At 42.4% G+C, this 21512-nt stretch overlaps 1 protein-coding gene across 1 annotated transcript in view; it reads left to right on the top strand.

Moving 5' to 3' along the window:
- The window catches only part of Cv-c (RhoGTPase activating protein), a 312437-nt gene that overhangs the window by 273658 nt on the left and 17267 nt on the right, over positions 1-21512 (top strand). The window contains exon 10 of the mRNA XM_076388730.1: positions 7434-7594. Within this exon, the coding sequence (XP_076244845.1) occupies positions 7434-7594 (161 nt within the window). The remainder of the gene's footprint in view (positions 1-7433; positions 7595-21512) is intronic.

Raw genomic sequence — 21512 nt, 5'->3', positions numbered from 1 at the left:
TTTCATTTCGTGAGACTGAAGGGTAACAAATGAGGGGATACGAAATTCACACCTGTGCCTGATATTTGTTAGAGGGTGTTCGGATCAATGCAATCTGTATTCATGGGGCGCAGGTGGCGTAGAGATTATTAGATGCCGGAGCGATACGATTGGAGCCTTTTTCTAGAGTTTCCCGAAAATTTTGCCGTAATATGTTATCTCATTTAATGTATACGCTATTCTTAAGCTTCAGTTAACGCAGTATCAAATTTATGATCAGATTTTCACGCATTTATGGAGAATTACAGTATGAAAAAAAGATGCATAATATCAAAAAGTAATGAAGTTCACGTAGCAACGTGAAACTAATCTTTATTTAGATTCTAATTTCCATATCAGAAAGGTATTAAAACTTGAATTAGTATAAGTTCCATAATCTCATCCTACCAACTACGAGTTAAACTTCTCTTAATAATGTTATATTTTACATTTAGAAATTTTAATGTACTAGCATCTACTATCTATCTGACATGAAGAATCTAAAATATTACATACCAGAACTAAGCTCCGTGAAAGAAATTCGAAATTTTGCTAATGACGAGGAAGTGAGATTCACACACCAGTGCCTCGGATCCCCATCTCAGGGTGAACGACTGAGCAACCACTGTGTGTAACATCGGCGGGGCATCGAAACAGCAGAACCGTTTTGTTCGCTGCAACTCAAGTCGCGATATCCGCTCGAAACATGATAATTCTAAGGAACGGGTCTGCGGCTCGGTCGAATCAACAGACAAAACCAATCGATGATCCAGGATCGTCGGTTAGAAGAAACGATCGCGTGAGAAAATCCGACCGTGTGTTCGTAGCCGCTGCACCGATGCACGCTATGACGTAGGTACCTGGTTGCATGTCCGCTGCACCGGTTCTCCAGTGCACGGCAAAACAAATGTTGACTGAGAGCGCACGCGTTCCTTCTCCACGTTTCGAGCGTGTGCAGGGTGTCCTAGAAATAAGCAATCAAATTTCAGAAATTTGTTCTACTTACGTACTAGAAAGATACAAATTCTCATTTAAAACCGTTAATTTTCAAGGGTGAAAATAGAATCCTCTAGAATAGTATTTTATAAAAATATTAAAAAAAAGACTAAGAAAAATTAAAGTAGGTACCTAGGTACTAATAGTCAACGTTCTCCATGATTTATCAGGGTCTCCTATTTATCTCAAGTACCTATCTTCTGCCTGTGAAGGTCCTCAAATGGATCTGTAAATCCCTATAGGAAACTGAAGCTGTGCTTAATTGAGTAGCTCTGAATATTCAATTTTGAGTATCTAAAATATTCGATTCTATGAATATTTAAAGCTTTCATTTGCCCTTAATATAAGTAGCATAAATTATCAAAGTTGTTAGGACACCCTGTATCGCACACCAAGTACGCGATGGATCATAACTCAGCTGGGTTCTCGCGATCGAAGCGCACTATGAATAGTAGCTAATTGACCCAGTTGAACTCGAGTCGGTCGGTGCAAGCTGCGATATAAATACGATACCGATACAACCATTCGATATATACACAATTCGGACTGTTACGTGTACGCTAGGACGATTTCCGTTTTCCGATGCGGTAAGATGGTCAGTAGGAGGGTCGCAGTCACGAAACCTGGGACATATGGACGAACTGGGTCGAGGCAAACTTCATTGAACAGTGCCTGGTTGACATTACATATTAACTGTTCTCTACGTCTGAGTGTCTTGTAGCGAAAATAGAATCGTTCATTTTTATTGTCTCTATTCAATAGCCTCGAATGGAAATTAAAAAAGGCTACGTGAAACACGAAACTCTGCACAGCTAAACTTTAATACGGAAATAGAAAACAAGTATTGCGTGCGTAACAGACAGTTTTTATCGACCATACTTCTATCTTTAGCTGTACTACTTTTTAACCTCCCTAGTGTCTCAAGTGCCCCACCATTATATTTAGCATAATCGCACGAGCTGCTGCATACATTTGCGATTTCCGTCGTATCGAGTCGTGTGAATGTCAACTTTCTGTTTTGCGGAGTATGTACGATAATTAATTGAGGGAATGTGGGAATATCGGTCTCCTTGAAAGCGAAATCATTTCTAGAGGCGTTTAAAGTTTCCTTTCGGAAAGATAACTAGCACACGCAAAATTACTTCAATTCCTAAATAAAACCATCGACAATTTACATTGCATTCTTCTTAATAAAATTTACTTCATTTCCCTCAGAATTGTAATGAAAAAAGACATCAATTCAGAAATCACTTTATGCCCTCGCGAAGAAACGATCCGTTCTCCCGTGTCTTCGAGGATCGCGTGAATCTTTCCATAGATCACTCGACCTGTTGCGAACCGATAAATGGCCGGGTGGAAGGATCAAAGGATCACGAGATCTAAAGATCGAGGGACACACACGGGCTGATGCTATAGAGGCCGTGCACCACCAGTTCTCGTGATAAATTCAACTCGAGTTACCGAAGATTTATATCGATCATCCCTACGCCGTGCAATCTCGATGACCCACTTACTTGGTCGCACGCGTCTACGCTAGGGGGATTGATAGTTAATTAACTTATCGTCGAAATTATCTCTGGATAACAAAGATTCAGCGATCGATCCTGTCGGTGATTCAGATGAGCTTAAAAGGAGGAAAACGTCACATGGAGACTATGTTGACGTCATGTTCACTGCGGTTCATCTAATTTCATTGATCCATTGATCAAGTTCATGATCAGCGTAAATGGAATCTTCGATGGCATTGATGCCCGTCGATTTTTTTCGTTTTCGAAGAATGGCATTTGCGATATGAAACATGCTTACCAACGAGTCCAGCTAAATCGATATTATAGAGTGATGTATGGTCACTGGATACTACCATGAAAAAGTCTCGTTACGTAAAGCTACGAGGAATCGCGGTGATGCATGTTTTCGAGGTATCGAGTTTCCGGGTACTCGGCTTTCTGGTCACACCTGGCAAATTGTTTAGACACCTTTGATTCAGCGTCTCGACACTTTATTATTACTTGTACGTTAATTAAAATAGTACATTTTCTTCTACTTTTATTATTTTGTGTACTGTACTTATTAGTAGTTCCAACAAATTTAAATTCATGATAGAAGGAAGTCTACATTTTTATTGTATAACTAAAAGCATTGTGCTAACATGTTCATTGTTCATGTCCAATCATGAACAAATATCAAGACGCTGTGCATCAAACCTTCACTAATCCTTCACTACATTTAGTGTCAAAGAAAGTTGCAATACGAGTACGTAAACAATAAAACTATTACATACATCTATTTGATTTTTCCATTAAATATACAAAATCAAGGATGATAAATGACTCCAAACATAATCTACCAAAGCTACACTTTCGAACACATCGTAGATACCTATATAAAGTACTTTCTAATAGGCAAACTAATTATTAACATCATTCACGATTTGCAACAATCTTCGAGGAACTTTCAGTATCATTAAAAAAGAACTACCCTTAGCAGACACTTCAGCTCATTACTCGTTTCGCGTATCCACTTTTTCCCAGAACACGATTTCATTAAACGAGGACAAACGAGGCGCAGCTCGGCTCTGTATGTACGTGATTATAACGAAATCCCTGGGCCGGATAACTCTTACTTCGCGATCGATAGATTAACGTTAACGATTGGCGATTACGCTCGCTTCCTGGATGTACTAATTACTGTAACGTTCCGCGAGGGAACCTCTCCGTGGCTCCGCGCGTTCGCCTGACGTATCAATTAGCATCCGAGGCTCGGTTTCACTCGCTCGTCCCGCTGTTATTAGCGTAATCAATAAATATTAACGGGCCGACTCTGGATAATTGAAGTTAACAATTTCAGATAATCGGCGGGAAGCGTTTGAGTAAACATCTTTCGCGGGATCCGATTCGAGATGAAAGTTGGAGACGATCGGGCAGGAAGTTGGTTCTAATGTGTATGTGCGTGTTAAGGTTAATGAAAGTTCTGCAGCATGATTTTGTCAGGATTTGTGAGATCTAGTAAAGTCATTTTTTTAGTTGACTTCAAATTATACTTCCATCGTTCAGTGTACTTATATGCTTATAAAACAGTACATTTGGTACACAATTTATTAATCTGAAAGAAACTTACTATAATTTTAATGGAATTCAATCAAACTGTATGTATCTGAGTTTAGCTGAAGTATGATTAAAAAGAATTTCAGTTTAAACTCGCGTGTTCTTAGAAAATCTTTTATCTTAAGAAGTATTTAAAGATTGAGGGTTTATTTACTGCTTTTTTGCAGACAGATATTGCTAAATGAATGCTAAGAAAAACTTTCGCGTATGAATGACTTCCTCTCAAGATATGCAAATTCTTTTGCGTCACACTGACAGGATAGCGTAAATAAGCTACAGATCTCGTTGCATTGTAATTTCGTGATCAGAAGTTTCTACTTCTCGATGTTACGAAAGAAATCGTAATATTTAAAGCATCTGTATTACTATTAAGAGTGTCAGACTTTTTCAGAGAAAGTACCGTTATATCAAGTCTAATCATAATTCTAGGAAAATGTAGTGACTAATGTGGACAAGACAGAGTCGACTTCATTAAAATTCAAATGGCAAATGTTATTATCCTGATTATCATCTCTAACTTAATTAGTGTGGTTGTTGATCTTAATCTAACGACAGCTTATATGTTGAATTTCTTTTTACTTTACACATCATTGCTCAAAGTTAATAATGCAATTTAAAACATCCGTGCTGTCCTTTTTCGGTAGCTAGTTGAACGAGATGTGCGATCAGCCTTTAAGAAAACGAGACCGTTATTCGTTTAGTTTCGCCCAGCAATTTAACAAAAACCGAGGAATAAAAAAGGAACGCTACTCTTTGTGACCTACTGGTCCAAAATTCCTTGCAAAGGAACTCTCCCACGGCTAATTTAATGAGGAGAACCTTTCTCAATATTCCTCGAAACACTTGCTCCACCGCTTTGATCCCCGAAGAGGATCGAGCCTCAGAACTCTCTAAACCTGCCACCAATTAATTCAACTATCTAACTGAATATTATATGAAACCTAATTCTTTATCCCATGTATAATTTCGTAAGACAGGGTACATCTTTCCATCTACCGACCACTATCGATATCTTAATTTCGTAACTCTCGGGACCTAACTGTTCTTTGATACTTTTCTCTCCCCTAGATCTTTAACCCAAGTAAAATTCCTTTCACTCGAAACTCAGTTTCACAAAAAAGAATCGTACCTATCCGTTTCCTCATGTCTTCGCGAAAAGACACTCGAGAACACATGGGCTTTTAAGAACGTCCCCAAGTGAACGATCTATCGCACCGATCATCAATCTAGGGTCCCGTGCTGAGATCATAGATCTGAGATCTGGTTCAGAAGATCTGGGTCGACGTTGCGCAAGTCGTGATGGAGGCCATCCGAAGTTTCAGCGCGGTGCTCACGTTCCTCGTGATCAAGCGGAAGGGGAAAAAGACGAATGGCTGTTCAGACCGCGACAGGACCAAGAATAATGTCACCTTTGGCACAAAACTGCACGAGATTTCGAGTGAAAGCTGATAACAGCGGAGGAAGTACAGGCTGAGGAACACATCGAAATTTTCGGGTCCACGAGCGGCAACGTGTGCCCCCACATCAAAGAAAAAGTCGCACAGGCTCTCCTTTGTGTCCCTTTTCCTGGACCCAACGGCGTCCACGGATTCTTCACGGACGATTCTCTTCCGCCTTTTGCAGGCCCATATATCTTGCGTTTCTTCGAATTCTTACCTACGTCAGGACCAACAATTGTCTCGTTTGCACGCTGCCATAACAACTTATAGGCTCGAGATATTCTTGGAACCGCGTCGAAGCGAAACATAAGCTTCTGCAATAGTAGTAATAATCGTGTGGTGTTTAATAGCCTCATTTTCTTTTCTTTTGAGTGATTGCTTTGCAAATATGTACTCGATGATTTTTTTTGAACGGTGGAGTCGGTCTATGACGGAGCTTTCTTACGTTTGCGGATTGTTTTTGATTTACGACTAGAAAGCGCGAGAAACTTGGGATGGGACTCGCTAAAAGCGTAGGGATAGTGATGCGAAGTAATAGAAACTCTTGTGAAATTTATAACGTCTGTCAGTGTGGAGGATACGTTTGATCGAATGGCGAAGCTATGGAGAGGACAGTGCTGTTGTATATTTAACCCTTTCAGGTGGCCTCGAAATTGAAGATGATCGTCAGGGATTTGGAGTAATGTGTTTGAGAACTTTATAATTTAGACTTAGAACATTTATTTGAGAATTAAAACTAAAAACTGCATCAAAACTATATGTAATAGAAATTAATAAAAAAATTGAAGTCTTTAGAATAACAATTTTCGTTTTGCACACAAAATTTTGAAAATAATATTTTTAATATTAGGAAATGCTCTATATTCGCAAATCAAAGTCACAAAATTCCTTCCCAGAGATAATCAAACCCTAAACCATTTTCCAAGCAAAATTCAAACCAGAAACAAGATGACCATCTACGATTATCCAGAACAGTTTACAGCCATTATTATTCACATAATCAAGACAATGGTATCACGCTTTCAGTCGTTTATACTTTGATCAAACCAAGAGATATTTGATTTTCAAACCAGTGAAACGCATTTACGCGTAGCAGAGGAACTTCCTGAATGGGCCTGGTCCAGTGTCCACTTAGACCACGAGCCTAAGAAGATTAATCTCCTCGTAAACTCGATGGGGCCCATAAAATCCTGACCGAGGCATTGTTGAGGTCGACGTCACTCTCCTATTTTTCAAACGGTAGCGTTCAGTATGGATTCAATTGGGAACGTAAGATGAGGACACGCGTGGATTCTAATTGATTTTGCTATAGTTGCTACCACGATTAGCTTGATTGACGTTTACATAGATTGATGCGCACGGAATCATGGATGAAAGACGCCGTTGTTAGACGATGCTGAATTATTTCGTGGTACGCTATTTCTGGTATCTCGTTGTAGGATTCGAGGAAGCTTTATCTATTAGGGTCTGAATATTTTAATAGCTCTTATTCCTGGTATAATGTACTTTCATTGACAGAACAGCTATGTGAATGGATGAAGTGGTGATAAAATTTTATAAGAATATCAGTACGTAAGTCTTAATATTTTAAGTCTTAATCATTGTAACGTGGGACGACTTTAGTGCCTATTAAATTTCAGTCTGTTAAGATCAATGATATACTGATGTATGCAATTGAATACCTGAATTGATTTACTCAATTTTCGCAGCACTGCACAGTGCTTACAGGATAAAGTACATCTTTTGGTCCAGAAAGGATTTAAATAAGAGCTTCTATGTGATTTTTTATAATAGTTTCAATGAATTAAGCTGGAAGACGTCTTCAAGGAAAGTGCAAGTGAACAACAACTGAACGCGTGTTTTCTCCTTGTTGCAGATTATCAGTTCCCGATAGACGTTTCCGGCGTAGCCAAGGACCACCCCTTCCTCGAGGCTGATTCCCTGCAGAGTCTATTCCGACGATTGCACGCTCTCAACCGGTGCGCCAACATGAAGATCGACACGCACCACACGCACAGCACCAGCCACAGTAAGAGCGTAAGTAGACAGCACTTTAACCAAAGAGGAATCTCATTTCATAAGCTAGTGATATTTTCCTCGACTTCTTCACCTGGAGAACTTGTAATCCTCCAGTGAAAGGATTGAGGAAATAATTATCACATTGAAATAATTTTCCACTGATTGAAAGTAAGACTAATTAAGCAGTGAGAAACCAGTGCCCTTTTGAAAGGAAAGTTAAGAATCATTAATTCGATATATGGTTTACCGGAGGCCGCAATTTAGGAAGTTATTTTGGCCTGACCTGTCTTGGCCTCTCAATTTCGGTTTTAGGATTTCTAGACCGATATTTGTGTTCGTTATTTGGACGTCTCTTCGGAGGTGTATACGTGACGTCGTTCTGAGGTTCAATGGAGGATCTCGAAACGGAAATACCAGTGTAGATCAGAAATCAGGCTGGTCGTCGAGTAAGGGCTCACAGGGACAAGGGTTCCACTTTACCTAAACACTTCCTAGAATTCCAGCGGTTTTCGTGTGCAGGTCTCTTTCAAAGATCACGATCCTCCAAGGACTTCCCAGGTTATCTGTTTGAACGCGGCTTTGCATTCTTGAAATCGCAAGGAACGATCGCATCCCCTCGCCAGACACTCGTCATCCTATGTCAGCACAGTAATCTGTCAATTTAAAGCGATCCGTAGATATGCCAAATATTTAAAATACAGTCAAGTGATCCTATATAGAAATAGTTGGTCTTTGACGCTAAAAGATAACAATCTTTGACGACGGATTCGTATAAAATTGTCTGTCCTGTGGAATTTTTTCCATATCCTTGGCAAACTAGTTTCGACGACTTAACACTAGAATTGAAGCATTCAAAATTATTGGTTCAGAAATTTCACAAAAATTGCTCACCTAATTTTTTCATTTATCAAAGACACAGTAGTCCTCAACCCTCATCTTTTCATCATCTATATGTTCCCTAAATTCTCCCAAGTTTTTCTGTATTTTCCACTGCATGGAATTTCAATGTTCCTCCATCCTTTCTCCTCGCCCGTCAAACACGCCGAAGAAATACATCGACGGGCTTCGTTATCTCTAATCTGTCAGCAACGGCTAATTGCAGCCTTGGTTTGTCGGAGCTCAACGAATTATGACACGTCGCCCAGCCGCGTATGGTCATTGTTATGCGTTGGCTTCACCTGCCTAGCGCTATTCTTACGATTTGCCTGGGGACGAGCCCACGAATGGAATAACAACTAACGACAGTCACGTGACCGGGATAACACCGAAGTTAATTATCGAGGAAAGTGCTGCTAGGTGCGGTTGAACGTTGTCCCTGACGTTACTTTGCGGTTGACTTTGAACAACACCGTGGAATTGGAGTTCACGTTTGTGAAGTGCTTTGTTAATGGTTACGATAATTCGTGAAAGGTATTCGATATTGGTTCACTTCATGATTGCTTAGTTTGTCTGAGCACAGAAGCTTTCGACTTGATGGGATACTATCTGTTGATGGCTATCGTGAACATTGCATTTAGGTTAAGGGACAAGATGTGACGGAGTTCTGGAAAATAAGAGAAATTCTATACCGTGGCTGAAGTAGAATAGCAGTCGGTACAAAAAGGAGACAAAACAGTTTAACTCTTTGCACTCGGTTGTCCCTTCTAAGAGGACAATATGCATAAAAAATCAGAACCTTCGAGAGCAAAGGATGAACATTACACAGGGTGATTTGAAGATAATGCTCCAAACGTTCTTTACTTGAATGAAAGACATTTCAATACAGTATCTCATCTCATCTTCCCCAAACACTTCAATTCGCTCCAAACTAAAAAATTCACTAACCCCATCTCAAAATCTGTTTACGCAAATAATGTGTCACCATAGAACACGGTTAGCATAACGTGAATCGCAAGCTAAGAAACGGAAACGTGTCGTTACGGGTGGAATACCGCACAGTGGGAACAATTAAACAAGATCAAACCAGGAAGGGGAATCGGGAATCGATCGATCTATTACTTTGCACCGTCACGGAGATGAAGATTACGCGGAGATCGATACGCGCGCTATCCTCGTATATTCTCAGAGGATAAAAAGGACGGCAATCATGATCAATCGCGACTGAATTCAATCGAGCCCGCGTTCCTCTTCCTTTGTGCGACCCGTTACGTGCGGCGCGCGTGAATGGACCCGAGTAATTCCGCTCCGGAGATCGCACGAATTGATCTTCGTGATCTTAATCGCCGCGGCTCCGAGGGGGGAGTGGCGGTATAATTGATTCAAGCTCGCCACGGAACGCTTTTAACTGTGATTTGCGATCCGGTCGCGTCGTGCGCGCCTCCTCGTTGCGCAATTTCGGTACTTGCTTCCTGTTCACCCGAATAATAAGACGACGGACGGCTCTTAACGATTGATCTTTACGAGTTCCGTGACACCATGACGTACGGCTCCCTTTCGCATATCAGCTCCAGTTTAATGAGCCACGCACGCCTCACGGACCCTGGCGCGATTAAACAATGACAGATAAAAAAGAGAGGGTGCTCGTTGTTCGGAGATAAAAACGACCACGTCTGTTAATCAATTTCCTCGTTATTCATCGCGACAACCATTGCGACGGTCTCTGGAGTCATTTTTATGAAAGTTTATGAACCTGGTCGATTGGTAACTGTCCTGGGATTCAATGAAGGAGCTTTGGAGGAGCAAGATGCGTCTGTTCCTAGTGGAGAAGTCTTGTAAAGTATGATAGGTAAAGTAATGGAGCTGGTTTTATTAGAGCTCGAATAACACACTGAAACAACTCGGTAGTTCATAGTGTGAGTGTGTTATTCAAAGTCTCGATGAAGCTGGATACAAACCATACAATTTCGTCTGTTTTACTCCACCTGAGGCTGAGTCTCTAAGGATGCGTCAAAGTGTACGTTCTCTTGAAGTCCAGTGTAGAATAAACTTCCTTGCAGTCAGGAAGTTAAGTGAAGTCTTCATTGCCTCCAGGCTAGTTTGTACTTGTTCAGTTACTTGTTGGTGGTTGCCGTGTATGGTATATCACAGCTTTATTAATTTTAGTGTCAATTAACAATCAAGAAGCATTGAAGTAGCACATTCTCTCTGTATCAATTATCTACTGTAATTCTGTAATCAGATGGCAGAACCTGATATGTCATGATTTACTAACTTTGCGGTATAGTGATTTTAAAGTTGGTTAAACCAATAAATAAACTCACACATCATGAGTTGCCACCTTGCTTTTTTTCTTAAACTACGTGATATACAGGTATCATATTTTGCAAACTGGTAGATCTTATCTGGATACACATGGAAGAGTACACATCTCGATTTTGAAAAAAACTAATATATCAGGTTTCATCATCCCCTACTACAGAATCATTCCTCCACTTCAATCTTCATCAAACCACTACCACAGCAAATCAAACCCTCTCTCCACGGAAAAATCAAACTCATCTAAACCACTTCTACTACCGCTACCATAATGTGTAACTCGTCCAGGATACCTGTCGCGGTTTCTGACAAGAACCACTCGAAGCAGGTAATAAAGTTTTCTTCCTCGTCGAGCGTCGCTTGTATCCCGCTCGTGGAAGGATCGATAGATCATCATGTTCCACCGAGATCGAGAACTTTCATGCCCATAAACAGTGCAGGTATCCCGCGTTTTGCCCGCTATTAGCGGGTGTGTGCGAGCGCGCGGTCACACGTGCGTAGAGACAGGCGCAGCTGCAACAAGTGTCGAGGCTCTCACCGGAAGCGAGTGGACAGCGTGTTACGCGTGCTCGTGTATTTTAATAAATAGAAAATGTCGCGGGGTTGTGTAAAGCTGGGCAGGAGAAAAGGGGGGAAAGAAGGAGGAAAAAAGAAGCGTGCGTACGCAGCGAACATTTTTCGAGTGCTGCGCCTCCCTAGATGGAGAGAAAGCACGTTCTCGCGTTTATGGTATTAAACGCGCGGCATACGAAATGACCCGATATCGCGAGCATTTTTTCGCGATGGCGATCGTGTTGTTCCGCTGCCTCGAACCGAGCCGATCCAAAGTGCTCGTGACTTTTGACCTTTTTCAGGAGAGCCACGCGCGAGAACTCGGATTAGAGGAATTTGAGGCATTCTGGCCTGCACCGGAGCGGAATAATTGCTGAAAATTTTAAGCGACGGTGGTTTTGTGCCGACCCAGTTTGGAGGCTGCATTGAGAATAGTTGAACGTGGACTGGGGCGCACGTGAATATAAAATTAATTAACGAGCCGACTGGCGCGGCGAGAGTCAAGTTAACAGGGCGTGAGTGGGATCGATGAAGAGTCGCGTTTAATTAACTCGATGGACACTGGATGTAAGTGATGAATATATGCTCGTAATTTACTCAAATTTTGTTATACTTTGACTTCATCTCGGTCTATTATCGGGTTCAACGGGAAATTTAACAGTTAATCTAATTTCCTCTTTAAGCTTATTTCAGTACTATTACTATCTGAGTACATAGTACATCCTCTACTTCATGGCCACGATTTAAACTGTTTGACAGTAATAAAAGAGCTGTTGTTCATCTAGAACCGTACGGACAAATGTTTGAGTCACCGTTAGTCAATATTGCTTCATGAAATATTTGTTTCTAAATACCAGTGATTACCTATGTGCGTTTTATTCACGTTTTATCGCGGCGACCCAGTTTTAAAGCTTGGTCTATCGATCCTCTCGCCACCGCGAAGATTGACCACTATCGAAACCGCTTTTCACGTTCGCTCTGCAAATTCTGTCGGTCGTAACTTTCGTCGAAAAATAAACTTTACTCTGTCCAACACACTCATTGAGAGTATGCTCAAACAAGATATCGGATATAGGCTAGATAGAAGTGGATTTCGTGGATATATTTCGGTAACATATGAATTAATCGCATTAGGTGGGACATTATTTAAACGTATGACAATGAAGGTTGAGTAAGATTACCAGTTTGGCGATGGGTCCTGGTTTTGGAGTAGGAATGATGAGTAATGTTTCCTTCTGTTGTAATAAAGATTTATTAAAATTAGTGGCCATGTTTTTTACCTTGGTTCTTGTTTGGAATTTAAAACGCCAGTCTCTTTCTATTGGATGATTTATTTAAAATTGTTCATATTTGACATATGACATATTAACATTCCACAAGTTTACAAATGGATATTATACAGAATAATAGTATCTTCATTGAATTTATTTTGAGATTTCAGATTTCTAAACTCACTCAATCAGTTTTAACAAGTTTCTAATATAGATTAGTCATAAAGGACCGAAAATCCTGTCCCCTATAAACTAGTTTGATACTTTTGCTCTTCTCAAACGCACCACAGGTGGTCCAATGAATTTCTCCAGCTAAGACCCATCGTAATAATAGAAATACAAATGCTAATCCTCCTTTCTCCTCCCCTTTCTCACCACACATGAGTATTTCAGTTCCCTGGAACGATCGATACAAAAATCCCTGGTCAGGTAACTTTCACCGTCGTCGAATCCCCTGGATCACTCTATGAATTTAGAGGATCGAGTAACGTAGCTCGACCTTGCACTCGAGGGCCAAGGAAGCCCTGACACGCACGGGTGTATTCCACGAGTGAAAGCACTTGATGAGACGTGCACGCGTGAAAACATAACGAATCACCACCGAAACCTTGCGAAAGCAAAAGGCAAAGCTGGCCCTCCGGCGTTTATGATGCCTGTGAAACGTTGCGCGAAACAACTTGGCTTACGAAATGCCTGATTAGTCGATACCAAGCATTTGTGGCATGTAACATTGACTGTGTTTGAATGAAGCAAACCATGTTGGCTTTTGATCTCTTTGAAAGGACTACGTCGCTTTTTACTGAAAAATAGTGGCTGATGTGGGTGGAAGTGCAATTGTTCCTGATTGCAAATTGGAAATTACCAAATTTTGAAATATTCAAATTTTCAAATTTTTACATTTTTGAAGATTCAAAATTTTCAAAAGTGTAATACGTAGAAATTGTCTTTAACTCCTAGTGTTTTTTAAAGTGTTGGTGACATATTTTGAAAAAGTGATATTAGTGAATTTTAAAATAAATGATTTATTGATTTTCAGCCTGTGAAGATTGTAATTTAGTGTGCTCCATTTCAGCACTCATGTAACAATAGTCTATCTTAGCAACGTTGAGTCGAGTGCCAAGATAACAGAGACAGTATCACACTTTGAAGCGCTTCAACTGTCTTCCTCATTAATTATGCAATATCGCAAGTGTTGCAATCATCCCCAAGCAAATCCGTCACAGTAACCAACAATCTCCCATTATGAAACGTAATCAATCTCACTGAATTCTCGCCTTGAATATTCAACTTTCAAAAACGTCTATCTTTTCGAGGACCCAAAATTCACGGATGAAAAGGGGGACAGAGCTAGAGAGAAAGCTGTCCGTTTCGACCGCTTGAATCAAACGTGAATCATCGCGCCTATCCAGACACCATGAATCACGGTAACATCAAACGTGCTATTTATTCGCGCGCATGAAAGGGACTTAATTCCAAGGAAACGGTCGGGATAAATCAGCGCGCGATTCTCTCGGTCCCCGTCTCTGGCGTGAAACGGTAAAAAAGCGTTCCCTTTCATATTTTGTCAGACAATTCCGCGCCGTGCTCGTCTGGGTCACGCGTGTCCGTCTACCGTACAAATGCGTGCAGGGAACACGTGCGCCGGCCAAATAGGAGTCGTCCGAGACTTTCGCTGTCTGAAAGTGCACCTTTCCTTCTTTACTTCGCTTCGAGAGCTTCGTCCCTGTAATCGTCAGCGGTGAACCGTTCGTTTTCTGTCCCAGACGACGCGGAATCGCGGTTCGATGGATACCGAAAGCCGATCCAATCGTCCACCGATGGTAATTTCGATCCGGTAAGAAACTGGGGGTCGATTTACGGTCCTGTGTTATCGAGTTAACGCGCTCCGTGTCCCACTTCGACTGATTCTCTGGAGGTAATTTGACGGGATCGTCGACTTCTGTAAACCCAGAAGCGAACTTTTAACCTCGCGCTTTCCTTTGCCTCGTTTCAAGGAATTCGGTGAGTTCCAGATAACGATGCGGTCATTGAGGGCTTCCTTGACGACGTCGTTAACCTCGAGGGGTGACAGGTGTTGGATTGGTTTGAACTGAATTGACCATTTTTGGAATGTTTGATGCACGGTGATGGGTTGAAATGGTTTCGGAGAAATATTGTTATTACGGTTGATGTAACTGGGTATTAGGACAGTGGAATCTCAGTTAATCGTGTTTTAGTATTATTCTCTGCCCATCTTCTTTTAAGATTAATGTTATTCGGTGTAATAATGGGAATGTCTGGAATAATAAAACATCTTTTGAATTTGGAACATGATTTAATACTAGTTTGTCTGAAATTGTAAATTTAGCTGTTATACTGGTGCTTTAGCTGTGATACTCTAATTATAGTCAAGTACATATTTTTATTTTTGAGATATCGATATTCAGCGGCTCGAACTTTTATTTTGAATTATTAGCTTGTGTTTCATTATATTCTTGGTTTTTAAGGAAACAGTTTCTTAACTCCAACCTTTTTGGCTATAAAAACAAATTTTATTACATACTCCACGATTGAGACATAGATTACAATTTTCTCCTCAACTCTGTTACAAGCTTTCGAGATCAACTTATATTCAGATAGCAAGAACTCCTCGTTTTCCTTAAACTCTAAATAATTCCAAGCCCCAGTGAACACAACAATGCGTCAAGCACTCGCCCAGAAATATGTAAAACTCCACCATCCAAAGAAACATATGTACAAATTTATCACAACATTCGTCTATAAATCCCCCTCTCACTAAACGCAAGCATTTGCCCCAATTTCCCAAGAGCCACAAATCGCTCGATTTTGATTAGCCCCCGGGGTCGAATTGTGAAACCACCTCTAATCGCGCTCGCATTCCAGCAAAATCAACGCCTCCCTCGATTAACGAGCATTGCGAAAGGCTCGATTACGAAACAACAATGCACCCTCGGTTTAACAGCTCTGTTAATTTCGATCTCGGGCAAGGTGCTCGTTCGGAGGCTCGCGCTGAGTTACTGGTCAGAGGCTCCTTTACACACTCGCAACGAGAAAACACGGTGCGTAAGTATCACACGGACGCGAGAGGATATAACGAGCGAGCTGAGCGGGCCGAGTAATTATTTGCCCGCGGTAGCCAGCTTTGCGCCGCTTTTACCGGAGTCGGTCGCGCGCGCACGGAGGCTTGTATCGTCGCGCGATTTCGCACACTCTCGCACCTCTCCACGTCCTCCTTGTGCCCTGTTTCCCTCCCTCCGTTTCTACCTGCCCCGCGATCGAGCCCAGAGTGAACGGGTGAAGAATTTCGCGGGCAGAGCTCATTAATTGGCAAACAGTTAATTACCGAGTAGCAGGCAGGAGTGGCTCGTTATAAAAGGCGTTCTCTATCCAGCTGTCGTCTATCTCGCTCCTCCTCCTCACGTTTCTCTTTCGTCCGGCTCGTCGTCGATCGCTCTCACATTCAGTTCGCGTTCTACGAGGGACGCAGGAGGGGGCGGCGGGTAATTACAGTGGTGAACCCGCGTCGCGTTCGAGGAGGACAACGAGGATGCCAGTCGGGGCTCGTTGTCGTCGTCGATGCGTAAAAGCTGGAAACTGGTTCGGTACACGCGAGCCCCTGCTGAAAGTCGTGGCTGGCAGACTGCGCGGCACGGCTGCCAGTTGCACCTGCACCGGTCGCCCTGTTCGATTGCGTAAATGCACGCCTGCTGCATACTAGAGACCCTGATGCCAGCGAGCTGGCCAGTATTCGGTGATCAGTTGGCTAACAACGTGCCTGCACTTCTGGGATTTTTCAATTTTTCTGTTCTAGGAGTTCGTACTTTTTTTTATGCAGTAGTTTGGTACATCGGGACTTTCTAGCTTTGCTAGGAATTATTTGGAATTTATTGGAAGCTTTGGTAAATTCTTGGCTGCTATGACGAGGTTACGATTCCAACTTCTGTGGTCATAAGGCAAAATGGCCTGCCTTATATTCTTTTTCAATGAATTGACATTTGATGTAGCGAACCTCAGATCTCCATTTTGGATTTGCATAATATAGTATTTTCGTTTGCTTAATTTAAGCTTCTTTGGTTAAAAGATAAATTCTATTTGATAAACCAATTGAGACTCAAATATCCTGAAAATGTGACCTATTCATAATGTCTTTCTAATATGAAGCATTTTTCCTGTCCACTTTTAAACATAGTACATAGATATTGTATCGTTACAAATTTATCACCAATTCCCAGTAGCAAGGGATTATTTAAATCCAAAATATTTGCCCCGCATGCACCGTCACTGCCATTTCTGATAAGGCAGAAATGGGCTAGCATAAATACAAGCTGACCTCAAAAACGTGTCCCCCATCGAACACTCGTCAGGCAATCGTGAGCTTATATCGAGAAAACAGTTCTAGGTGAGACTCAGACCCACACGTCTGGCGTGAAGAAACCAGTACAGCGTATTTTTTATGAATCTTTAGCATATTACGGTTCCCATAACCCCATTCATTTAGTAAAACTTCCGTTCCAAACAAAGGATCATCTAGCAAAGTTGCGTCGAGAGGAGAACACAGTTAACTGGGGCGGAAATAATCTATGATAACTAGTAGAACAAATAAGCTAAAACTCGTCTAAAAAGCAGGAGCTGACCTTGGCCCAAGGTGTTTTATTTCTGCGTAATGATAAACCATCGATGAATATTTATCGGGACAGGAAAAGGTGTCCAGTCGACAGTCGTTTTAAACTCCATGCGGAGATTGAGTGCCAACGCGTCAGCGGCGACGTGGATTAATGGAAACTCGTAAACCTCTCGCGTGCAGCGGGATCAAAAATGCAACATCCGGGGCAGAGCGGAAGGCACCTGGAGTGGTTGTTTCAAAATCGATACAGTCCGCGGGAGCTCTCGGTTCCACCTGACGCTATATCGCTCTGAAGTTTCGCCAGCTATCGAAAAAACCGATTATTTTAGAGCGAACATTCAGCCTGCCCTGCAAGCAACGTCTCTGCAAAGTAATACGGCGCTTTTTACCACGATTTAATCCGTCGATCGGTACTCACGCGGATCGAGAGGCTACGTTCCCGCCGTACTAGGAGAAAAAGTGCTCCAGCAAGCAGATACTGGTATCTGCGAGCAGAAAACGCTCGAAACGGGCCACGGGACAGTGGCATTCGTTCCCGCGAATTTATGGCAACCAGTTTATCCGATTGACGACGGAATGTCGGCCGCCGCTGCGGCTGTCAACCTGTCGAAGCAAGGAGAACCCGCCTCGTTCCGCCGACTCCTTGGTTTCGTCCTCGACAATCGACGCCTCTTTCACGGATCCGCTTCGAATTATAGACCCTCGCCTCCTCGCGATTAATCCTCGGACCTGAGTGGAAACGATCCTTCGCCAGGATCTTGAAAGACCCTCAGTCAGCTCGTGAAACAGTCGTCGACAGATGGAATTGGTGAAATTCTTTGAGCCAACCTGTTTTGTGATTCGAGAATAGTATGTATGGAGAATGTGCTTGAGAATTTCTATATGATTTACTGATCGTCTGTTTCTATAGATCTCTTTAGTTATCTCTGTTGGAGGAAGGCTATTTCAGAGTCCTTATGGATACTTGCAGTGTCCTTAATTTCTTTACAGTTCCCAAAGTGAGCACAGTTATTTGTATTAACCCAAATCTACTTATTCGTCAAGAGGTTTCTTTCCTTGATTCCCAAAGTCATTTCAAACTTTTAGCCAACAGTGTATGTAACAAGCATGCATGAAACCTTTCGACCGATGAGTATCTGCAACATCAGAAGTTAATAAATTGATGTCCATTAGAATCTCCTCAGAGGCCACCGTATAATTATAGATACTTGATGACTAAGCATCAATCGCGGTTAATCACAAAATTAACCCTATACACGTAACGATACAATCCTTTCTCCCGGGACGATCCACTTCGATACAGCGTATCTACCATACTCGGTCACAATCATGTTCACAGAATGGCTCGAAATTAAGACGGGGAACAAGTGGTCATATCAAACGATCGTCGCTCGTTCCCCGTAATTACACTTTCTTTCCCTAATTATAACGAGCTTATTGCGTTCAACTTTCTTGCCAGCGTGTCCCAAATTGAAGCAAAGTCAAGCAGAGTCAAGCGACGATTCAACGTGTGTCGAAAGCGTGCCATTTCCGTTTCTGACGAGATCGTTTCACCGTGGAAAGCCGCGCTCCCGCTGATGAGGACATTTCGACCCGACGATCTGGTCAAACGATCAGGTGACATGTTCCTCCTCGAAGCGACGTCCAGCGGGAAATGGTCATTAACGCGGCGCAAATGTCCCACCGTGGTCGCGTGCGTGCATACACGCGTTTCTATGCCGAACCGTTATAACGATCTCTGCAAGGCTGCCCGTTGGATCTAGTTTTTAGTAGTCCGCCGCGTTTGCACCTGTGCTCGCACGATCACGCGACTTCACGCCTCGAGCGGCCGCGGCGACCGCGCGACGACACTGTAGGAAATTTAAACGTACTTAACTGGTGCTCGCGTGTGTCGTGCATAATTCGATCGTTTACGGTCACCAGGTTTTCGCGAGGCGTTAGTTACGAGGGCTTTTTGATGTGATGCAGTTACTTTGAAACGCTTTTTGTGGACTCTTGGACCGTGAATGCGTGGTTTTGTGAAGTTGTGTTACTTCAAAATCACAATTAGTCAATTGTAAGTTGAATTTTTGGTTAATTGTATTGTGGGTATTGGACCTTGATGATGAGATTAGAAAGACTTAAGGTGCTAGTAGATATCGATAAGACCAACCCTTGATCCAAGAGTGATTATGAATTTCTAATAGAAGGGAAACGTAAGATACCAGGAATTGTTGCAAATATGGAGAACTTAATCCTTCGTTACTCTCATACTTTTTTTTATAACTGGTTAGTTTTATTTTTTAAAACTTTAGTGAATCCCCCAAGACTCCAGGGAAACCTTGCTACAGATCTTTGACATTAAATTTCAAAAACCAAATAAGAAAGTAATAAAGGTTTGACGTCTGTCATTCAAGCCTACTCGACTAACTTTCGACGAATTCGCCATTTCTTCCCCTTTTTCTCTTCAAATTCATAAACCCTTGTGTCACCATCCAAAACACAATTCTCAAGCACGTCACCGCAGAACAAGAGCTAAATCGTTCGCGACAATTCAACAAAGCCCTTCAAGCTATTTTGAGCCCTTCCCTTATCGCACCACAGCGCTCGACACGAGGCTCACGATACCGGGAAAGATATCCATGAAGTAGCACCTGCGTGAAAACGTGCGGCGCCATGACTGATAAACCGCGGGGTCACCCGTGGTGCGCCATAAAATGTTCGATCGATTACGTCGTCGTTGTAAACGCCAATAAGTCGACAACTTTATTCGATCCACTGTTATCGGGGGCAGGCGGCGCGAGCTTCTCCGAGAAGCCTTCTTTGGCTCATATTTAATCGACTCCATTACGCAAAGCAGCGCGAGGAAGCCAAGGGGGGTCATGTCCCTCAGAGATGAAGCTCTGCAGCGGGAGAAGAACAGGATTGCTATACGAATTTCCTTCTTGAGCACACTGTGGAAAATTCTGAGACGGAGGAAGAAGTAACAACTGTTCTATCTATTACACCTGTTACTTTTTCCCCCAGCTTCCAATTCCCCCTACGACACCTAACGAGGGAACTTTGGCGGCAACCCTTGGGAGGAGACGGAAGGAACGATGCTGACTCGCGAGTGGCGCGAAGGAATATCGAGTTGGTGCGTGTACGTGTCAAACGGCTGAGCGATATAACAGGTTTAACTTAATTTCGTTAAAATATCGCGGCGGCTTATCTGAGTGTGCCAGCGGCCGGCATTCTTTAAGCTGGCGGCCGATTGCACGGTATTAAAACGGTGGGCGAGCAAACGGTTCTCCGCGGTCGGGTTGATTTAAGTAAAACCACGTATCGCGGTCTTCATCTCGGTGTGACTTACGCTAATTGGCTTCTGAACGGTCCGATGGAAATTTATGGTAATACGCCGGCTCGCCCGCGAAAGAGCACACTAACGATACCACTTCTTCGCCGCTCGTACGCCAAGCTTCGACGTCGATCCGCCTGCGTACAGGCTGCCCGACCGAGCATCGTCCCTCATAACTGCGTCGCGGCTAAATAAAGCAGCGAGATATGACGGCCGCGACGGTAAGCGGTCGCGAGAACTCGCTCCTGCGGACACGATTACGTCTGATTTGCGTGCTCGGATGCTTAACTCTGGGTGGGTTCTCAAGTGTTTTGATACTGTACAGAGCTGGTAGTGGTTGGATCTGGAAAAAGTATGGATCTATATGGTTACTATAGATAGAACTGCCTGATATCACATGCATTTTTGGATGTAGCATATTATTGGGCAAAGTAAACATAATTACTAATTGAGTTGAGGTATCCCCTACATAGGAAAAAATAGTTCTATATCAACATGTGTCTCAGGTGCAATTACTAGCTCTGCACAGTACTTGGGGTACTGCCTTCGCAGGAGCTGAGGAGGATTGCACTGGAGGAAGGTTCGTGTGATGGTAGTATGATAACCAGAGGACTTGATGAGTTTGTAAATTCAAGTGGAGAAGGGTTTTAGATGAGGCTGGAGAGATTGAGGGTTGAAGGGTTTAGGGTTGGGTCTGGGTTTTATTTAGAGTAGTCTGAAAGTGTTGCACAGTAAGGAGATTTGAGTGGTAGTAATTTGATATTCTAGAGATTTGGTGAGATTGAGTTAGGTGGTCGTAGACACAGGTGTTTTAAGTTCAAGTGCAGTTGGATAGAGCGGAAGAGTTTTAGAGCTTATTGAGGAATTTTAGAGTTTGTTGAGTTCTGTTTAAGAATACTCAACAAGCGATGCAAGTAATTTGATGACCTGAAGGTTTTCTGAAATTGTGAGTTCAAAATATTCATAAATAGACTTATT

Source organism: Calliopsis andreniformis, chromosome 12 (genome assembly GCF_051401765.1).
Source record: "Calliopsis andreniformis isolate RMS-2024a chromosome 12, iyCalAndr_principal, whole genome shotgun sequence".
In the NCBI taxonomy this organism is placed as follows: Eukaryota; Metazoa; Arthropoda; class Insecta; order Hymenoptera; family Andrenidae; genus Calliopsis; species Calliopsis andreniformis.
This window is presented reverse-complemented; position numbering and strand designations above follow the sequence as displayed.